The 20,258-nt window shown below is 40.8% G+C and overlaps 1 protein-coding gene across 1 annotated transcript in view; it reads left to right on the top strand.

Annotated features, from left to right (window-relative positions):
- colec12 (collectin sub-family member 12) overlaps positions 1–20,258 on the top strand; it is a 205,021-nt gene that overhangs the window by 151,756 nt on the left and 33,007 nt on the right. The window contains exons 4-5 of the mRNA XM_043688229.2: positions 8,664–8,762; positions 19,178–20,224. Coding sequence (XP_043544164.1) covers positions 8,664–8,762; positions 19,178–20,224 — 1,146 coding nt within the window. The remainder of the gene's footprint in view (positions 1–8,663; positions 8,763–19,177; positions 20,225–20,258) is intronic.

The raw sequence follows: 20,258 nt of genomic DNA, 5'->3' as shown, positions 1-20,258 counted from the left end.
CAGAAATTTTTCCAGTCCTCCATCTTGGATTACTATGACTCTGTGACAAATTAACGAGCATAGACATCCAATTAAATTGAAGTACAGAACTTGTGTACTTCAACTCTGATATATCAGCATCTTTTTGAAAATACAGGTTTACTTGAACAAAATGGTGATGAGATGCATCTGACTTCATGGAAGCCAGATCAATGTCCTCAGATTCAGGATATGGTCAAGCTTTGAAATATAATGGTGGTTCCCGAGTCCCGATTGTTTTTGACTTGGTGAACATAATGGCCCCAGCACTAAGTATTAACCATTATCTTTCCCAATTTGTAACTGGAGGTAATGTTGGTTTATCCAGTCTCGACAGCTACCATTAACCCTCAATTTTCTGTTTTGTAGTTCATGAACAGCTTTCTATCCATTCTGCTCCTTGGCCCCTGATTTCATATGCTGTGACCTCATTTTCAAGATGCATTTGCATTTAAATATTCCAGTTATTTCTGATTTTCACAACCCCAATATCACTGTGACCACTCCTGGTGTGATACATATTTCCTTGAGACAAATAGATGAAGATTAGAAACTCCCACCTGAAACTGGTGAGACTGTTCACATGCAATGTAAGTGTCATATTATAATATGTTGCATTCGATTTTGCAGACACTTTGGACGTTCCATTTTGAGGAGCTGTGTATTTTGACTAAAATATTTGTATGGGGGCATCCAGTGATTTCCTGGGTTCTCAGGCAGTCCATCATGATCACCAGCCTTACCTCCGCTGACTCTGTCTACACTTCCCCTGCCTTGGGAAACCAGCCAAAATAATCAAAGGCCCCTCACACCCCAGTTATACTCTCTTCCAGCCTCTTCCATCAGGCAGAAGATACAAAAGTTTGAAAACACATACCAGCAGATTTAAGAACAGCTTCTTCCGCAGTGCTATCAGACTTATGAACCTCTCATATATTAGAGTTGATCTTTCTCTGTGGCTGTAACAGTTTATTCTGCATTCTGTTCTGATGTACTTATGTAAGGTATGATTTGTCTGGTTAGCTTGCAAAACAATACTTTTCACTGTAACTCTGTACATGTGACAGTAATAAATCAAATCAAATATCTGATGGAGTAGATCAATACTGTAGAGATAGAGGCAATTTAGCTCCTTTTTGGCATCTCCACCAAACTATATTACTATTTGAGATCTAAGTTGCTGCAGGCTTTTATAGTCCTCACAACCTGTTAGCTTTGATGCACACGAACTTGGAAGCTGTAGTCTTATCTGATGCTCACCCGTCCATTTAAATCAGCTGACCCAAGCGATTAAACAGCTAAGCTCTGGAGCTCAAGTCAGCTGTGTTAAAAAAAGAATACACTACCCGACTCGTGCTGTAGGAAGTGGGTGGAAAACAATATTATTTATCTGAAGTTCAGAATGGAACCAGCTGTAAGGAATAAGATGCTGTTGGGCCCAGATTTATGTATTACCATTGGAACATCAAATCATAGTCTGCAGGTATGGCAGAAGCTTTCTTTTCAATCAGATTAACATTCCAAAGTTTCAATCATTGCACTTTTTATTTCTGCTGAAAATACAAGTCAGAGTATCAGCATTTTAATTTGATTCCCATTCTGTTCAAATGATTGAAATGCTCCAGGGTTTGGTGGAACTATTGCAAAACAGAAAAGCACATGACATCTACAAAAAGTTTCCTTTTCCACCACATGAGGACACCTGGGTGAGGACATGTAACATCTGTTTCCATTTTGCATCAGAAAAATGCCAAATATATGAATTATTGCAGGAATAGCAACCTCCCAGTACACAGACTGTTAGTTCTGGACCACTGTCAGCTCTCTTTCATGTTATTTTGCAGGATTATTGGCATCCTCCAAGTTCTGCCACACAGGAGGAAAAATGACTCCAGCACGCCTTGAGTTTTTGGGGAAGAAAGAAATTATCCGCTGGAATCAAACTTTAGTGGATCCATTACTGTTGTTCATCCCTTAAATTTTATGAGAAGCAAAATAAATAAATCAGGCTGAATAGATGGACCTGAAACTCAGGTGGTCAAGTAATATAGTAATGTAATACTCTGTGGTGTGCAAGAAACATGCATAAGCTTGTCTGACTAAAAAGTACTTCAATTAGGTGAGATCCTGCACCATGATACTCAAAAATATTATCCATAATTTCAGTAAAATTGCACTTGTAGATAGTTAGTGGCAACTATATATCAGAACTGCATTGTCAAAAAATTAAATCTGTCATTTATCCATTTTTATTTGGGAGTGGGGAAGTATATAAAATTATTGTAATTCAGTGGATTGAGAAACTAAATGCTATCTATAGCAAACTATTTCCTCAAGAACTACTCTTTCATTCAGTCATTGATTTCTGTGTTTTTAGACAATTACATCATGTTCCTTAAAATTATTTCTATATTGAGTTTATTTCTTCAACTCCCTGCCTAAAGGCAGGTTCTTGGTGATTAATTGCTAAACCACAGCAAAGTGCCATGTTTTGTTTTACTACAAACTGGGCAAGAAGGTATGCGCTGAGCCAACCTCGATGAAGATTGAGCCCCATTCAGATTGATGTTAACCCAATCCAAAACTTTGATGTCTCGCCAACAGTGCTAACTCTGAGTTTGCTGCATCACTTCGAATAATTGTGCTGAATGTACTTGGCATGAAAAATGCCATCAAAGCCATACACACATGCGTCAAATCTTCTTTGCTGCCAAACACCAACTTTTCTTCACCCCCTCAAGGATCCTTCATCAATGCAGAAAATCTGTCAAAACTTCCTGACCATGACTCAATCAATTAGTCATGCTGCGGGAGGTCTTGAGTTGTTGTTACCCAAAATGTTACCTTTCCTCTTCTGTGATGCTACACTTTTCCAAAAATTAGTTTAAGATCTCCTCAAGGTTTGCAAGAGCCACTTATTAACACCATCCCAGAATTCTATTCCACAAATTGATCATTCTCTAACAAAAATAAAATTTCCATGGATCTAATCTCACTGCCTGCTTTGTCATTTTAAATATTAGGCCCTATTTCTACACAGTCCATCCACTACATATTATTAATGTGCTGAATAGTTTTAAAAATCAGAATTAGATACTGTTTAATTTCAGAGATTTCAAACCTAAAGCACAATTTCTGCCTCTATAGCTCAATGCACATAGAGTCATAGAGATGTACAGCATAGAAACAGACCCTTCGGTCCAGCCCCTCCATGCCGACCAGATATCCCAACCCAATCTAGTCCCACCTGCCAGCACCCGGCTCATATCCCTCCAAACCCTTCCTATTCATATACCCATCCAAATGCCTTTTAAATGTTGCAATTGTACCAGCCTCCACCACATCCTCTGGCAGCTCATTCCATACACATACCATTCTCTGCGTGAAAACGTTGCCCCTTAGGTCTCTTTTATATCTTTCCCCTCTCACCCTAAACCTATGCCCTCTAATTCTGGACTCCCCGACCCCAGGGAAAAGACTTTGTCTATTTATCCTATCCATGCCCCTCATAATTTTGTGACCTTTATAAGGTCACCCCTCAGCCTCTTTGTATGGGGGCTCAGCCCCAGCCTGTTCAGCCTCTCCCTATAACTCAAATCTTCCAACCCTGGCAACATCCTTATAAATCTTTTCTGAACCCTTTCAAGTTTCACAACATCTTTCCAATAGGAAGGAGACCAGAATTGCACGCAATATTCTAACAGTGGCCTAACCAATTTCCTGTATAGCCGCAACATGACCTCCCAACTCCTGTACTCAATACTCTGACCAATAAAGGAAAGCATACAAAATGCCTTCTTCACTATCCTATCTACCTGTGACTCCACCTTCAAGGAGCTATGAACCTGCACTCCAAAGTCTCTTTATTCAGCAACACTCCCTAGGACCTTACCATTAAGTGTATAAGTCCTGCTAAGATTTGCTTTTCCAAGATGCTGCACCTCGCATTTATCTGAATTAAACTCCATCTGCCACTTCTCAGCACATTGGCCCATCTGGTCCAGATCCTGTTGTAATCTGAGGTAACCCTCTTCGCTGTCCACTACACCTCCAATTTTGGGTGTCATCTGCAAACACTTCATCCAAACCAATCTCATTACCCTACTTTGCATCTTCTCTAGGGCCCCAATATCCTTATTAAGGTGAATGGCAGTCAGCTTTAGATTAATACAGAATGGCAAAATCCTTAGGGAGCAGTCAATGGTCACTCCCGATTTGCTCCCTTCTTGTCACCTTTACACTAAGCAGTCACCTTGACACTCCATATGAATTCTGCATAATAATGTAAGAATCATCATCACTTTTTACCCACTAAAAATGGGCAACTTCACTTGAATATTTTACTATTTGGAGAGGAGGATAAACATGTGTTTACGTGTGCTGACAGTTTGTTAATTAGGCATTGTGATATTTGATTTTAATATTAAGGAAGTGGTTATAGTAATCTAGGGTCCAAACTAAGAAAACACCTGGATTAATGCGAAAAAATTCTCTGTATGTAACTAGACATGTGTCTTATCTTTGCCTTGCCCATTTAACCTTAATTTCTGTCCATTACCATGTGTATTTTGATTGCCACTCTGTCTATGAACGAACAATTTTGACATCATTTTTATCGGGATCAAATACCTTCCTTTCTTGATTAATTCTTCTGTTTCCTTTACCTGCTGCTGTCTACCTGGAGGTCTGCTGTTGTCATGGGTTGATGACTATCCATGGCTATCTATGGGGCTAATACAGTGTGAGATCCTGAACTCTTTGCAGGCGATTGGTTACTTGCCTTTCTGAGTGTCGTGGCAGTGCCCAGTGAGTCACAGAACTTGCTGATTTTCACCTTCTGACTGATTGTTCTACGAACTTGTTAAGATGTTTTTCCTTTGTCCACCATACCCAGTCTTTGTGCACTTGAAGAGGTGATGATCCCACATCACAACAGCTAAACCTGCTGGGTTGTTCATTTAGTTTTGCTTGTCTGGCAAATCAAGATCCTGGGGTACAGCTAATGGTAAGCAACCAACTACCTGGAGTCATAAGTGAGAGCTGGCAAGTTGTAGGACACAGTTTTTTTTCCTACCTTCACCCATGGTGATATCCATCTTGGCAGGAGCACAAATATACAAGCAGAAGATTTGTTTTCAGTTCTGTAGAAATGATTGGAAAATACCAAAGAATCAGAAGTAATTTGTATAAAAACCAAAAGAGTTTTTATATGAATGAAAGTGATGATGTGAGATGAAATACAGTCAAACAAGGAGTATGTAAGGGTTTATCACTGTACTTATAATCTCGATAATGGGAATAACAACAGAATGAATTCATTTCTCACAATGGCTGAGGTTACCATGAAGGACCCACCTTCTTAACCTCTCCCCTCACCTGAGGTGTAGTGACCCTCAGGTTAAATCACCACCACTCATCTCTCTCTGATGAGAGAGAGCAGTCCTCTGGAACTATGACTGCTTTAATGAAGTTATATCTGAAAAACTTTACAACCTTGAGGTGATAAGTATTTGTTGTTGAACCGTAAACAACCTTTGATAAGTAGATAAAACATTGTATTAATGCTGACAATAAAGAGGAATTACAACAAATCCTAGATGATGTTAACAATGTTATAAAGAATTTAGTAAGGAAACTAAATTACTGTTAGTAGCAAGAAAGCCACAAAGCCAAAAGTGACAATGTCAATTACCACCCTAATAAAAATGGATCATGAGTGACCAAATGATCAAAACTACACAAAGCCTTTGAAATCGCAGCATTTAGAAGAGTGTTTAGAATATGGTAGAAAGAGAGAATAAAAAATGTAATACAAAGAACACTGGCTGAAGATCACATCAATGATAAAATGAGCCAAGGAAAATCAAGGGCTGAGTTTAATCAGAAATTGGCTAATTGTAAATTTGATGAGTTTCATGGAGGGCTTCTCTCCATAAGTCCCAGTGAGTTTTTTAACGCTCTCGTCCCAAACACTTCTCATTATCTATGCATGAAGCTGCTTTGGTACCCCACTCATCATACTCTTCCATTCGCCACAGGCAGAAGTACTTATCACTGCGTGGGATCTCTGGCACTGGAACCTTCTTTAAACCCCAGCCACACAAATAGCCAAGCACTCGCAGTTGCTGTTGCCCTGAATACTTCCTGCACATGTTGGACAGAGAGAAATTGGTATCCCACTTTGCCAACATCATCAACTCCTTTCTGCTGATCATGGTTGATTCTCCCAATATTTTCGCGAATGCCCACATGTTCAGGGGCTGAGATAATCCAGCCCCCGAGAAATTTTTGGTCAAACAGCCCAAATGAATTGACAAAAAAGAGCTTTCAGGAATCATTGATAACAGCTTTCTACACAGGCAGCTTGTGGAACATTGTATCTAACTCCCAAGGAAGAGAAAGAAACTGAAAGAGAAGGGATATTTCTTCTGTTTTGTCCAAATGCAACCAAATAGCTTTCCCTTAAATGTAAGATTAATAATTTCCACAGAATTGTTCCCACTACACTTCCAAAAAGGTCATTGCTCTGATGTCAGTTCTGTCAATCTTCCCAGTTTGTATAATTGACAAACACAAATAAAAAGTTAAGGGTCATGATGCAATTAAGGTACCTACGAGGGCTGAAAAGAGTAGAAGAGAACTTAAGGTAAGTCAAGAAATATTGGTTGGTTAATAGCAAATTTGGATTCCAGAAAGTTGTAGATTGTTACAGTGTTTTATGTTTTAAAAACTACTTGAACTGAAATGAGAAGGAGCTGTTTTATAAACCAGTGTTTTGAAAAGCAAGCAACTGTATACGTATGGCTTGCATCCCAAAACACTGTTTGAACCAGCAGTAATTACACTTTCAGTTGAAGATGAAGAGGAGCCAATGGGCTCTGTATTCAGATGCAGATGGGTGGCAACAAGTTGATTAGTCCATGGGGTAGTGGCAAGTTGACGACAGAGACCTTTGGCTTGGCAACTACTGTGTGATAGGTCCTCAGGTGGCTGAGCAGCTTGAAGTTGGAAGCAAGTTACAAAGACACAGAAAAAGTGTGTGAGAGAGAGAAAGAAAAGCTGCCCAGATGCTGCCTGACCTCTGCTGTCAAAAGCTCAGGTTAACCTGAAGGAAACCAGTAATTCCTTCAGCAGTTGGTATGAGCTGTTACCAATTTTCAAATGATAAATCAGTGAATCAGCTATTCTGTACTACTTACAAACAAGTGAAAGCATCCAGACGAAGACATCTGAACAAGGGGTTTTGTGTGTGTGCGTGTGCTTTTATTATTTTTGTACAACTCCAGGAATGATGTGGGTTATAACAACAGGAGGAGCAAGTGAAGGACGTGTTCTGTAGTGAGCAAGGTTAGATCTCATGGAATACAGGGAGAACTTGCCATTTGGATTCAGAACTGGCTCAAAGGTAGAAGACAGAGGGTGGTGGTGGAGGGTTGTTTTTCAGACTGGAGGCCTTTGACAAGTGGAGTGCCACAAGGAACGGTGCTGGATCCACTACTTTTCATCATTTATATAAATGATTTGGATGTGAGCAGAAGAGGTATAGATAGTAGGTTTGCAGATAACACCAAAATTGGAGATGTAATGGACAGCGAAGGAGGTTACCTCAGATTACAACAGGAACTTCATCAGATGGGCCAATGGGCGAGAAGTGGCAGATGGAGTTTAATTTAGATAAATGTGAGGTGCTGCATTTTGGGAAAGCAAATCGTAGCAGGACTTATACACTTAATGGTAAGGTACTAGGGAGTGTTGCTGAATAAAGAGACCTTGGAGTGCAGGTTCATAGCTCCATGAAAGTAGAGTCACAGGTAGGTAGGATAGTGAAGAAGGCGTTTGGTATGCTTTCCTTTATTGGTCAGAGTATTGAGTACAGGAGTTGGGACATCATGTTGCAGCTGTACAGGACATTGGTTAGGCCACTGTTGGAATATTGCGTGCAATTCTTGTCTCTTTCCTATTATGAAACTTTAAAGGGTTCAGAAAAGATTTACAAGGATGTTGCCAGGGGTGGGCGATTTGTGCTATAGGGAGAGATTGAATAGGGTAGGGCTGTTTTCCATAGAGCATCAGACTGAGGGGTGACCTCATAGAGGTTTATAAAATCATGAGGGGCATGGATTGGATAAATAGACAAAGTCTTTTCCCTGGGGTCGGGGAGTCCAGAACTCCAGTAAAGGGCATAGGTTTAGGGTGAGAAGAGAAAGATATAAAAGAGACCTAAGAGGCAATTCTTTTCACTTAGAGGGTGGTACGTGTATGGAATGAGCTGCCAGATGAAGTGGTGGAGGCTGGTACAATTGCAACATTTAAAAGACATCTGGATGGGGATATGAATAGGAAGGGTTTGGAGGGACATGGGTCAGGTGCTGGCAGGTGGGACTAGATTTTGTTGGGATATCTGGTCGGCATGGACAAATTGGACCAAAGGGTCTGTTTCCATGCTGTACATCTCTATGACTCTATGAAAGATACTAGTCTTGGAAGTTGCAGAGAAACATAACTGTTCACATTTTGGCCTGTAAGAGATTCTGAATACAAGGAGCTTAATGAGGCAAGGAAATAAATAAGACATAAAGTACAACCAATAGGTTAATAATATGTTTGCATTGATATACTCATTCCGATTCGTTTGCCTGTTGCAGTTGTACAAAGAATGGACACTGTGACCGAAGGAATGGAAACATCACGAAAGAGTTATACAGAGAAACTAACTGCAGTCGAGACAGATCTGAAGAAATTAGGTAAGCCTTATAATAATCTTTGTGCTGGGAAAAATAGTATTAGACAGAAATCAACAGTGGCTAAAGGTATTTCAGTATCAAATTTAACTAAAGTCTCAAAATTACAGTAAATTACAGTAATACATGAGGAGACACTGTATAATCTTTCTTGCCTTACCAGATTTTTTTCAAAAGAGGTGACGTTATATTTAAGCTAAATGTATTCATGCCTCTGTTGAACTTATAACTGATCAAATGTCATACAAAGATTCAAAACATTCTTATGTTAATATCACAAATAGTAATTTCCTAAATGAACAATCTGGGTTGAACTTCATATGTTTTTTTGCTAAGTGTACATTTGCATTGTGTCTTTTGGAAGGTTTTTCACTTAAGACCCAGCAAGATTTCTCACCGTACTTACCAAACTCACCTAACTGACTACATACAGAATCCTGTGGCATCCCTCTGATTCTATCCTACCAAACTATGAGCCATTCCTGGAACAATTTGCCAATCACCGACTCTCTGCCAATAGGCAACCATCTTTTGCACCTGTGCCATATCTAAAAGGCCAGTATGCTCCAAGTTAAGCAATTTCAATCTGACATTTCCCTCATTGGGAATGTAATAGCACAGGAGCTACAAAGTCACACTGTCTACAGCACATGGCTGAAGCTCCTTCACACATACAACCCCATTCTTTTATCCTGGTCGCTGTTTAAACTCCAGGCCACACACTTTATCTGTCCTTAGAAATATCCCATCTAAACACCCTTTCAAAATCATCATTACTGTGCCCCCAGTGCCTGTCTAAAAGAAATTCTGCAAAGTTATATTCAGATCCATATCACAGCCTCTCCTGGCTCTTCTTGCAGTGCAAGCCAAATCCTGGTCATGGTTTTGGTTCCATTCTGGTCACCTGCATTATTAAAGATATAGCACATCATGGTGATATTTACATCATCAACAATAGGTAACTTTTCAAAATACACCAGGAGTGGATGACCTTTCCAGATCTGCATTTGGAAGTTTTAGGATGAGGGGGTAACATATGGACTAGCAATCTGATCTGCCCATTTTAAACAACATATACACATTGTTTTCATTGGGCAATGGGGACAGTGGTTAAAATCAGTTTCTGTGTCTTTACTTTTTTTTAACTTTTACATTTTGTGACAGAGTTTAGTGCTGGATATTGATGAAGACAGCACTCACTGGTCAGAGAAACAATTAACATTTTGAGTAGAGTATGATTTCTTCAGGAAGAATGGTTTTATTGGATTCAACACAGCAACTCTGCTTCTCTCTCCACTGACACTACAAGACCTGTTGAGTTTTTCCAGCCTTTTATCATTTTATTTGAGATGTGGAGTATCCACAATATTTCACTTTGAGACACATAGGTCAGGATTGAACAGAGGAGACCACACAGCAAGCCCAATAAAAAGAGCATTCTGCAGGCTCAGTCCCACCTACAGTTGGAGGCAGGAAAGAAAGCAAGCAAGGCCCAGTTTTGGGCCAAATCTTTATGACAAAAGAAGTCAGAGGCAGATTTGGGCAGGCTAATACTGAGGTGTCATCAGCAATCAGGAGAGCAGATAAACATTGCAACAGAAAGCAGTACACAAGAGAGCAGAGGAAAATTGGGGAAGTGGTAATATAATTGGAATATTAAGTCAGAGACCCAGGTAATGTTCTTGGACCCCGGTTCAAATCCTGCCACAGCAGATGGTGGAATTTCAATTCAATATTGAAAACTGGAACTAAGGGTCTTAACAATCATGAATTCATTGTTGGAAAACTCCATCTGGTTCACTAATGTCCTTTAGGGAAAGAAACTTTACCTGGTCTGACCATCATGTGACTCTAGATCCACACAGTATAGTTGACTCTAACTGCCCTCTGGGCTATTCGAGATTGGCAACAAATGCTGCTTCACCAATGATGCCCTCACCCCATGAGTGAATAAAAATTAAGAGTCAAGTAAGCATAATGTAGGACAGAAAGCTGAAGGTGAATAGTGGCAGCTGAGCCAGTGAGCTATACATCCCATTCTTTTCATAGCTTCTGCACATTAACAAAAGTCTGTTGGATCCAAGCTAGTCAAGATAAGGTATCCTCGGTCGAGATTGGGATCAGATTCAAGAATGGACAGCAAGGCTAGTCAAAAAAGTGGAAGTCAGGGTTTTCTCATGAAGTGGGTGGACAAGATGCAAGAAAGAGCAATGAGGGTATCAGAGAAGGCAGCAGTTTGAAGGGGATTGCAGAGCAATGTGGGCTGTTGGTGAGGGCCCTTTTCCACCAGAGCCCATTAGTTCTGAAAAATGCAGGATTGGTAATTGTTATGGACTAGACCAGACCCTCCTCAAAATATTTTAAGAAGTAAAGTGCTGTATTCGAGATGCAATTTAGCTGGTCGAACTACTCGATATTAAGCAAAATACAATTTATTTAAACACTGTAGTTAAAAAAAGAAAGAAGAACTTAGAAGAACTTAACTGTATTGGAAAACTTAACAGAGCACCGGGTACAGTAACTATTACTAGTTAACTGTTTCAGTATAGTAACATCCCATAAACACACCCCTTGGCAAGAAGGCAAAGTCAGAAAAGATAGTTTCATATGCAATCCAGCAGCAAAGAGAAATGCCAGCTTCTAGCTGTAACCAAGAGAGGGGAGAAAAATAGCTTCCACTCCTTCAATAGGCTACCAGCTGCTGCCGAATATAAAAGCTAAAAAAAAACAAGAAATACTGGTCTGTGAGAGCTGGCCAGACTGCTTCTATTGTTCCAACTTTAAAAAGTTCCAAGGCCTCACAAGCTGTTTACATTACCACAGACTGATCAGAACCTCTCATTCAATCTCTCTCTTAAAATAAACCCAGGGTAAAATACACCTATTAAAGTCACAGCATTGTCACATAGTTAAAGCTAACCTGATGTAGGCTTTAGGTGTGGGACCCTGGCAGCAGATCAACTGAGGCTGATGCGATTAAAGTGGCAGAGTTGGGGAGTTTTTTCCATCCCTCTACAATTTGTTGATTGACACTAGATAATAGAGCAGATATAATGAGCCAAATGGCCTCCTTGTACACTTTGATAATTCAGTGATTGACCAGCACTGTTTTTTTTGCTGAAACATTTATGCACTAGTTAATAGCACTATAGGATCTTTCAGGCCACGTTATGTTTTACAATCTATATTCGTTGGAGTGATGTCGTTCAGCAGGGCTGGAGGACACAAAGAAAGATTTGAGTTAGGGATGGGGACTTATTAATGAAGAACAATATTGGTCAATGAATGGTTCTTAGTCTCGGCAGTGGTTGGGAAGAGAAATGGGAATGGAATGTGGGCAAACTACAGTAATGGTGTAAGTTGTTATCAGAATTAGAATCAAAGTTGGGGCTGACAGTGCAGAAAAACAGAGCATGGATAGCAGTCTTCTCAAGCTGTCAAAGAAAAATAAAGTTCATACCCAGATACACAAAGGAAGATGTCTATCAGTAGGATCTAGGTTTGGACAACAAGGAAGGTGCAGATTGGCACCAGTATTGAAGGGCAGGCTAGGGCAGAAATGAGGTCTGTGACCAGCAGGAGAAGGAGTCTGTGCAGATCTAGCAGTAACCAGCAGGAAGGAGGATAAAATAGCAATGGGATGAAAGCAGATTTTTAAACTATCAGAGGGTTAGTGGAATTATTGAGTTTTTAATGTGCTTATAAGATCTGGCTAAGGAGACTAATTACATGCAAAATACTGCCACCTGCTGATAAGAAACAAATTAGCAACATCACATCCATATCTGAATTTATGTTCCACTTAAAATTCCTCCATTCAAGTTTCCTCGTCTAATTCTATCTATATAGATCTCAATTCCCTTCTCCTTCATCTAGTTTCATATTAAGTGTAATTACACCATTTTCCTGCATCAAGACATAGTAGACTGTCACACGGTAAGTGTATCAACATCATGGTTGTAAAATAGACTCATAGTTCGAGTAATTTTGGTGCCACAGGTTCCATGTTAACACCAAATTGACATGTGCTTAGTGCATTGGAGTTATGGGCATGACCTGCCCTGAATGTTATCTTTGTGAGGGTATCAGTATTGGTGCAAGGAGTGTGAACTAGAATTAGAAAACTGACAATAGCTGGAATGGAAAGGTTGACAATGGCAGGGGTTTTGTCAACATGTCCTGAATTGACAAAACCCCTGCCATTGTCAACCTTTCCATTCCAGCTATTGTCTTCCAGTAACCATGCCAACTGTAATTGTGTTCAACAGCAGTTAAGCGACCCACCCTTCTCACTACCACAATTTAAAAGGATGGTTAACATTCAAATTAATTGCTGATTAATTTCTGCTGGCTCCATTGAATTTGGAAAAGAATTCACTGGATTGATGGGTTAGGGAAATTACTAAGTGAGTTAGTGAAGTCAGGATGGAGTGGCTGCATGAGAAAAATGCCTTATTTATGACTGTAATAATTCATAGAATCTCTACAGTATGGAACCAGACCATTTGGCCCATTGAGTCCACATCAACTTTCGGTATCTAACTGCATTTCCCATGGCTAGTCCATCTAGCCTGCACACTCTGGGCAATATAGCCAATCCACCTAACGTGCACATCTTAGGACTGTGGCTAGAAAGCAGAACACCCAGAGGGAACCCACACAGGCTCTGGTGGAATTGAGCCCAGGTCCCTGGTTCTGTGAGGCAGCAGTGCTAACCACTGAGCCACAGTACCCTGCTGGTCAGGTGATTGCTTTCAGTAATGCGTAGTATCTTTGCCATTTCCGTTAGGGTGTATTATGAAGGGGAGATGGAGATGGCTCTGTTTTGTGAATACCTTCACCTTTCTCCATATGATGCTTCATTTGTCATCTCCTTGTCTGCTCACTCAACCAACTTCTGTCCATTTGCAAACTTTTCTGTGTCCTCCTCACAGCTCACTTACCCACAGCCTACCCTGGAATAAGTTATCTTCCCTGTACAACTGTAGCAGAAAACCTCTGCAACAAATGACAACATTCCATTTGTCAACCTCATAGAAGTTTCTGACTGCCTTGGATACAGAGGGGATGTTTCCCCTCACAAGGGAGAACGAGGAGGCATAGTTTAAATGTCTCCCACTGGAGACAAGGATGGGGAAATTTATTCCTCAAGAGGGTAGTTAATCTTTGAATTTCTTTTCTCCAGCGAGCAGAAGAGATATATATATATATATAATATATATTAGAGGATGAGTTAGGCAGATATTTAGCTTAAAAGGGATCTGAGAGTTATGGGGCCAGATGGAAAAGTGGAGTTAAGGCTGCAATCAGATTAGCCATGAACTTACTGAATGGCAGAGCAGGCTCAATGAGCTGGATAGCTGACTCCTGCTCCTATTTCTTAACATCTTACGGTCTTCGGCAAGTGTTACTTCACAATATTCCTATCTTTTTAAATACGTTCATCATGCTGAGCCCTGAGGAAGGGAGCCCTGTCGTCAGCATTACTCCTGCGTCAAGTGCAAATTAACTGATGCAAAGTACAACTTCCTTCATTCGTCCTGAATAATGTACCGTAGCCCAAGTAGAACATCCCCAGAGAATCAGTGTGGCAGTTTTCCATTTCCTGCATTAACCATGCTTTAGCCTATTTGAAAAAATGTTGTCAATTCTTGCCAAATAAAGGGCATATTTTATAAGCCTTCACTGCCATTGGATTAAGATTTCCTAAACTTAATTCACGTAATATCTATTTCACTTACAAACAATAAAGACTTCATTTTTGCTTCTGACAAAAGGTTATTGACCTAAATTTTTTTAAATTTCTCACTCCAGAAATACTTCTAGGTATTTCCAGTATTTTCAGTTTTTACTTCATTTGTCTTACCTTGTTTTTAGCAGAGCATTCACACAGTCTTTAAAAAATGTGGCTTTTGATTGGTCTGTTAAAACAAATAGTGAATGTATTGGGCTCCATCTGGAAGTAATTCCCACTCATGTTTATCATAGAGTCATAGAAATGTACAGCACAGAAACAGACCTTTCGGACCTACTCGCCCATGCTGACCAGATATCCTAGATAAATCTAGTCCCATTTGCCAGCATTTGGCTCATATCCCTCTAAATCTTCCTTTTCATATACCCATCCAGATGCCTTTTAAATGTTGTAATTGTACCAGCCTCCACCACTTCCTCTGGCAGCTCATTCCATTGAAGCAACACCCTCTACGTGAAAAGGTTGCCCCTTAGGTCCTGTTTAAATCTTTCTCCTCTCACCTTTAACCTATGCCCTCTAGTTTTGGACTCCCCCACCCTGGGGAAAATACCTTGTCTATCTATCCTATCTATGCCCCTCATGATTTTATAAACCTCTATAAAGTCATTCCTCAGCGTCCACCGTTCCAGGGAAAACAGCCTCTCCCTATAGCTGAAACCCTCCAAACCGTTCAACATCCTTGTAAATCTTTTCTGAATCCTTTCAAGTTTCACAACATCCTTCTGATAGCAGGAAGACAAGAATTAAATGCAGTATTCCAAACGTGGTCTAATCAATGTCCTGTATAGCCGCAACATGACCTTTCAACACTCAATGCATTGACCAATGAAGGCAAGCATACCAAAGGCTTTCTTCACTATTGTGTCTACCTGCAACTCCACTTTCAAGGAACTGTGTAATCTGTGGTCCGAGGTCTCTTTGTTCAGCAACACTGTCCAGGACCTTTCCATAAAATATATATGTCCTGCCCTAATTTGCCTTTCCAAAATGCAGCCTCACATTTAGCTAAACTGCATCTGCCACTTCTCGGCCCATTGGCCCATCTAACCAAGATCCCATTGTAGTCTGAGGTAATCTCCTTGCTGTCTATTGGACCTCCAATTTTGGTAGCATTTGCAAACTTATTATCTATACCTCCTATGTTCACATCTGAAAAATAACTCTCCACCTTCACCCTCTGTCTTCTACCTTTAAGCCAGTTCTGTATCCAAATGGCTTGTTCTCCCTGTATTCCATGTGATCTAACCTTGCTAAACATGAGGAACCTTGTCAAACATTTTACTGAGATCATGTCCACTGTCCTCCTTGTTATTTCTTCAAAAATCTCAATTAAGTTAGTGAGACACAATCTCCCATGTCCAAAGCCATGTTGACTATCCCTCATCAGTCCTTGCCTATGCAAATACATGTAAATCCTGTCCCTCAGGATTCCCTCCAACAACTTGTCCACCACCGATGTCAGGCTCACCAGTCTATAATTCCCTGACTTTTCCTTACCAACTTTTTAAAATAGTGACACCACATTGGCCAGCCTCCAGTCTTCCGGCATCTCATCTGTGACCATCGATGATCCAAATATCTCAGCAAGGGGCCCAGCAATCACTTCCCTAGCTTCCCACAGAGTTCTAGCGTACACCTGATCAGGTCCTGGGGATTTATCCATCTTTATCTGTTTTAAGCTGTCCAACACCTCCTTCTCTGTGATATGGATATTTGTCAAGATATCGCAATTTATTATCCCATGTTCTGTATAGAACATAGATAGAACATAGAACAGTACAGCACAGAACAGGCCCTTCAGCCCACAATGTTGTGCCGACCATTGATCCTCATGTATGCACTCTCAGATTTCTGTTCACCATATGCATGTCCAGCAGTCTCTTAAATGTCCCCAATGACCTTGCTTCCACAAGTGCTGCTGGCAATGCATTCCATGCTCTCACAACTCTCTGTGCAAAGAACCCGCCTCTGACATCACCTCTATACTTTCCTCCAACCAGCTTAAAACTATGACCCCCCTCCCCATGTTAGCCATTTCTGCCTGGGAAATAGTCTCTGGCTATCGACTCTATCTATGCCTCTCATTATCGTGTATACCTCAATTAGGTCCCCTCTCCTCCTCCTTTTCTCCAATGAAAAAAGTCCAAGCTCAGTCAACCTCACTTCATAAGATACGCCCTCCAGTCCAGGCAGCATCCTGGTAAACCTCCTCTGAACCCTCTCCAAAGCATCCACATCTTTCCTATAATAGGGCGACCAGAACTGGACACAGTATTCCAAGTGCGGTCTAACTAAAGTTTTATAGAGCTGCAACAAGATCTCACGACTCTTAAACTCAATCCCCCTGTTAATGAAAGCCAAAACACCATATGCTTTCTTAACAACTCTGTCCACTTGGGTGGCCATTTTAAGGGATCTATGTACCTGCACACCAAGATCCCTCTGTTCCTCCACACTGCCAAGAATCCTATCCTTAATCCTGTACTCAGCTTTCAAATTCGACCTTCCAAAATCACCTCGCATTTATCCAGGTTGAACTCCATCTGCCACCTCTCAGCCCATCTCTGCATCCTGTCAATGTCTCGCTGCAGCCTACAACAGCCCTCTATACTGTCAACGACACCTCCAACCTTTGTGTCATCTGCAAACTTGCTGACGCATCCTTCAATCCCCTCATCTAAGTCATTAATAAAAATTACAAACAGTAGAGGCCCAAGAACAGAGCCCTGTGGAACACCGCTCACGACTGACTTCCAGGCAGAATATTTTCCTTCTACGACCACTCGCTGTCTTCTGTTGGCCAGCCAATTCTGTATCCAGACAGCTAAGTTCCCTTGTATCCCATTCCTCCTGACCTTCTGAATGAGCCTACCATGGGGAATCTTATGAAATGCCTTGCTGAAGTGCATATACACCACATCCACAGCTCGACCCTCATCAACTTTTCTAGTCATGTCCTCAAAGAACTCAATAAGGTTTGTGAGGCATGACCTGCCCCTCTCAAAGCCGTGTTGACTGCATTTAATCAAGCCATGCTCTCCCAGATGGTCATAAATCCTATCCCTCAGAATCCTTTCTAACACCTTGCAGAAGACAGACATGAAACTTACTGGTCTGTAATTGCCGGGGATTTCCCTATTTCCTTTCTTGAAGAGAGGAATTACATTTGCCTCTCTCCAGTCCTCAGGTACGACTCCAGTGGAGAGCGAGGATGCAAAGACCTTCGCAAGTGGCGAAGCAATTGCATTTCTCGTTTCCCAAAGCAGCTGAGGAAAAATCTGGTCCAGGCCTGGCGACTTGTCAATCTTAATGTTTGACAAAATTTTCAGCACATCAGCTTCCTCTATCTCTATCCATTCCAGCATGCACACCTGCTCTTCAAAAGTTTCATTCACTACAAAGTTTGTTTCTTTTGTAAAGACAGAAGCAAAAAACTAATTTAGGGCTTCCCCTACCTCCTCAGACTCCACACACAAGTTCCCTATGCTATCCCTAATCGGCCCTACTCTTTCTTTGACCATTCTCTTATCCCTCACATAAGTGGAAAATGCCTTTGTGTTCCCCCTAATCCGTTCTGCCAAGCCTTTCTCGTGCCCCCTCCTGGCTCTCCTCAGACCATTTTTGAGCTCCTTCCTCGCCTACCTGTAATCCTCTAGAGCTGAGCTTGACCCTAGCTCCCTCCACCAAATGTAAGCTACCTTCTTCCTTTTGACGAGAAGCTCCACCGCTCTCATCATCCAAGGTTCCTTTATCTTATCCCTTCTTGCCTGTCTCAGAGGGACATATTTATTCATCACTCGCAACAACTGTTCCATATCTTCCATATCCTTCTCCACAGTAAACCATGATGCAAAATACTTAGATTAGATTAGATTAGATTCCTACAGTGTGGAAACAGGGCCTTCGGCCCAACAAGTCCACACCGACCCTTCGAAGAGCAACCCACCAAGACCCATTCCCCTACATTTACCCCTGACTAATGCCTCTGACTTGTTTAGTATCTCCCCCATCTCCTGTGCTTCCTCACGTCAGCGGTGTTGCTGATCTTTAAGGGGCCCTATTCTCTTCCTCGTTACCCTTTTGTCCTTAATGTATTTATAAAATCCATTTAGATTCTCCGTAATTCTATTTGCTGAAGCTATCGTTTGTCCCCTTTTTGCCTATCTGAAAAACCTCTTAAGTATACTCCTACTGTCTTTATACTCTTCCAAGAATTCACTTCAACTCTGTTGTCTATGCCTGACATATGTTTCTTTGTTTTTCTCAACCAAAACCTTAATTTCTCTCGTCATCCAACATTCCCTACACCTACTACCTTCATTCTAACAGGAACATATTTCCCATTTTCTAGCCATCCCTTTACTTGCAAACATCTGTCTCCAATTAACTTTTGAAATTTCTTGCCATATACCATCAAAATTGGCCTTCCTCTAATTTAGAACTTTAACTTTTAGATACGGTCTATCCTTTCTCTTTCACTGTTTTAAAACTAATAGAATTATAATTGCTGGCTCCAAAGTGCTCCCCCAGTGACACCTCGGTTATACAAATTTAGTGTTCATTAAACATCAAACAAGGAAAATTGTTTTAACCTCACCTGCTGCACTGTTCTCCTTTGTGATTACCCATTTGTCATGACTCACAATGTATCTTAATCTTCTAGATGACCAGACTGGTGTGAAAGATGAAAGTACCACGACAGAACTGTCTAAATTCAAAACAGATATCCAGTTTCTTCAGAACCAACTTGGTGACATTGCAGACAAAGCTTCCAAAAACAAACTTTCACTGGATAAGCTACAAGAGACTGAGCAATCAATGACAACCAACCACAACGCCCTGAAAACTTTGTTGGATAGCAACTCAAGATCCATCAAAGACATAAACCAGACTTTATTGACATACAGTAGTTACATTACTAACTTGGAAGAAATCTCTGATAATCTGCAAAATGACATACAAAGGCAAACCAAGTCTCAGAGCAATGCAGTGATAAATCTCAGTCAGTTAAATCAGACACAGATCCAGCAAAGAGATTTATTCAATGCATTGCAAAAATCTGTTGATGATACCAGTCAGTCCATCCAGAAAATAAGGAATGATTGGCAGGCTCTCCAACACACTATGCTTCAAGCACAAAAAGACACAGACTGGCTGAAAGAGAAACTGCAATATCTACAATTGCAAGCAATGAACAACTCAATCATGGTGACTGGTAATAGCGATACTTTGGAAGATATGAGTAATCAGCTAAACACTCTGAGTTCACAGATGGGAAATACAAGTTTCATGGCTAACATTCACGAAGAGAGTCTCAGGGATCTGCAGCAGTTTCAAAAAGCTCATGAAAACAAAACGTCTGCCAGTTTTGAACAACTTGAAGTGCGCATGGATGTAAATGAGAGAGACATCAGTAGTATTATAGGGAACATCAGTTGGACTGTGCAACATCTTCGCTCATTGACAAGCAATTTGAATGATATAAAAACCACTTGCACCAATACTTTAAATCAACATGCGGACCAACTGGCAATCCTGACCAATGATATGGACAGTGTCCGAACAGACAGCTCTCTCCTCAAAGCACAGCAAGGTATAATGAAGGCCAGGTTGGATATTGAGGTTGGCAACTTGTCTATGATCATGGAAGAAATGAAACTTGTCGACACAAAGCATGCTCAGCTGATTAAAAACTTCACAATTCTTCAAGGTATATTTCTGTTAATTATTCAAAACTATAATGA

Source organism: Chiloscyllium plagiosum, unplaced genomic scaffold, assembly GCF_037043375.1.
Source record: "Chiloscyllium plagiosum isolate Xiang-an unplaced genomic scaffold, Cpla_swu_hap1 HiC_scaffold_4, whole genome shotgun sequence".
Taxonomy (NCBI): Eukaryota; Metazoa; Chordata; class Chondrichthyes; order Orectolobiformes; family Hemiscylliidae; genus Chiloscyllium; species Chiloscyllium plagiosum.
Note: the sequence above shows the minus strand (reverse complement) of the source record. Positions and strands in the feature narration are given on the sequence as shown.